The following is a 2,152-nucleotide window of genomic DNA, read 5'->3' as shown; positions in this document are numbered from 1 at the left end:
AAAAATAAAAAAAAAAAAAATAAAAAATAAATAAAATATATATATATATATATATGTATATATATTTACCTTCTTTACTAACAAGAGGAAGAGAAGAGAAGCCAGCATCGACAGCAACAGAAAGAAAGCCCTCCGCTGACTCATCCACGCAGTAGGTCACCAGGTTCTCGTGCGTGCCCAGCTGCAGCAGCAGCAGCAGCAGCAGCAGCAGCAGCAGCAGCAGGAGCAGCAGCAGCAGCAGGAGAAGGAGGAGCAGCAGCAGGAGGAGCAGCAGCAGCAGCAGCAGCAGGGGCAGACGCAGGAACAGGATATGAGCAGCAAGGACGCAGCGACAGCAGCAGCAGCAGCAGCAGCAGCAGCAGAATACCATCTGATGCACAATCAGAACTAGGCCTAGAAGCAACAGCAGCAACAGCAGCAACAGCAGCAGCAGCAGCAGCAGCAGCAGCAGCAGCAAAGGATGCTTACTTTAGCAGCTAATACGTTTGTAGAGAGGATTGGGTGGGTCCCTTGCATCTGAAAAAAAAAACAAAAAACGCATGCAATGCGCAGCAACTCTAATGCTGCTGCTGCTGCTGCTGCTGTTGCTGCTGCTGCTGCTGTTGCTGTTGCTGTTGCTGCTGCTGTTGCTGCTATTGCTGCTGCTGGTGCTGCTGCTGTTGCTGCTGCTATTGCTGGTCCTGCTGCTGGGTGCTGTTACTGCTGTTGCTTCTACTTCTACTGCTGCTGCTGCTGATGCTGCTGCTGTTGGTGCTGCTGCTGCTGCTGCTGTTGGTGCTGCTGCTGCTGCTGCTGCTGCTGGTGCTTACCTCTCTGACTAGGTGTACGAGGAAGGCGTAGGTGGAGAGGAGAGCCAGGGGGGCCCTTCTCCCTTCATTCACAACACAAAGATACGGAGCGCTGCATGCAAACACACACAAACACTCCTGCTGCTGCTGCTGCTGCTGCTGCTGCTGCTGCTGCTGCTGCTGCTGATGCTGCTGCTGCTGCTGCGGCGGCTGCTGCTGCTGCGGCTGCTGATGCTGCGGCTGCTGATGCTGCTGATGCTGCTGATGCCAGTGCTAGCAGTGATACTGCTGCTGCTGCTGCTGCTACTACTACTACTACTACTGCTGCTGCTGCTGCTGCTGCTGCTGCTGCTGCTTCTACTACTACTACTACTGCTGCTGCTGCAGTTGCTGCTGCTGCTGCTGCTGCTGCTGCTTACCCGCTATCGAGGAGCTGTAGAAGGGCCGTGGCGCAGTCTGCGTCTGGCAGCACCCGCTGTATCTTCTCTAAAGAACCGCCGCAAAGGTCTGCAGCAGCAGCAGCAGCAGCAGCAGCAGCAGCAGCAGCAGCAAGAGCAGCAGCAAGAGCAGCAGCAGCAAACAAAATGTGAAAAAGAGAAGATAATAAACTGCTGCTGCAGCAGAAACAAATGCTTCATAAGGAAAGATAACGATATGAGGCAGCAGCAGAGTTGCTGCTGCTGCTCCTACTTGTGCTGCTGCTGCTGCTGCTGCTGCTGCTGCAGAACCAGCAGCAGCAGCAGCACAAGCAGACAGCTGCAACAGTAGCAGCAACAACAGCAGCACCAACAGCAGCAACAACAGCAGCAGCACCAACAGCACCACCAACAACAGCAGCAGCATAGCCGCAGCAACAGCAACAACAACAACAACAACAACAACAGCAGCAGCAGCAGCAGCAGCAGCAACATACTACGAAGGGCCTCAACGGTGAGAGTCCAGGGACAGGCGGCATCATCACTATCTAAGGAGCCGACAGCATCTGCTGCTGCTTCTTCTTGCTGCTCCTTGCTGCTGCTGCTGCTCCTGCTGGTTCCATTGCTGCTGCTGCTGCTGCTGCTGCTGCTGCTGCTGTCTTCGCCGTTGCTGCTGTTGCTGCTGCTGCTGCCGTTGATAGCCGTCTCCGCTTCACTCTTCCCGTCTGTATTTCTAGCATCCTTTGACTCTGCAGCTGTGCTGCTGCTGCTGCTGCTATTGCTGCTGCTGCTGCTGCTGCTGCTGTTGCTGCTGCTGCTGCTGCTGCTGCTGCTGTTACTGTTTATAGAACTAGATCCTTTCTCTGTCTGCTGTTTGCTGCTACTCCTCCTCCCCCTACAACTACTCCCTCCGCCGCTGCCGCCACTGCCGCTGCTGCTGCTGCTGCC

At 54.7% G+C, this 2,152-nt stretch overlaps 1 protein-coding gene across 1 annotated transcript in view; it reads right to left on the bottom strand.

The window, feature by feature from the left end:
* Positions 1 to 668: 668 nt before the first annotated feature.
* EMH_0078150 (AMP-activated protein kinase subunit, putative) overlaps positions 669 to 2,152 on the bottom strand; it is a gene marked incomplete at both ends in the record, with an annotated part of 2,276 nt that continues 792 nt past the window's right edge. Inside the window, 3 exons of the mRNA XM_013499956.1 lie at positions 669 to 900; positions 1,208 to 1,295; positions 1,702 to 2,152. Of these exons, the coding sequence (XP_013355410.1) occupies positions 669 to 900; positions 1,208 to 1,295; positions 1,702 to 2,152 (771 nt within the window). The remainder of the gene's footprint in view (positions 901 to 1,207; positions 1,296 to 1,701) is intronic.

The sequence above is a fragment of the Eimeria mitis genome, genomic scaffold (assembly GCF_000499745.2).
Source record: "Eimeria mitis Houghton genomic scaffold, Emh_scaff4864, whole genome shotgun sequence".
In the NCBI taxonomy this organism is placed as follows: Eukaryota; Apicomplexa; class Conoidasida; order Eucoccidiorida; family Eimeriidae; genus Eimeria; species Eimeria mitis.
This window is presented reverse-complemented; position numbering and strand designations above follow the sequence as displayed.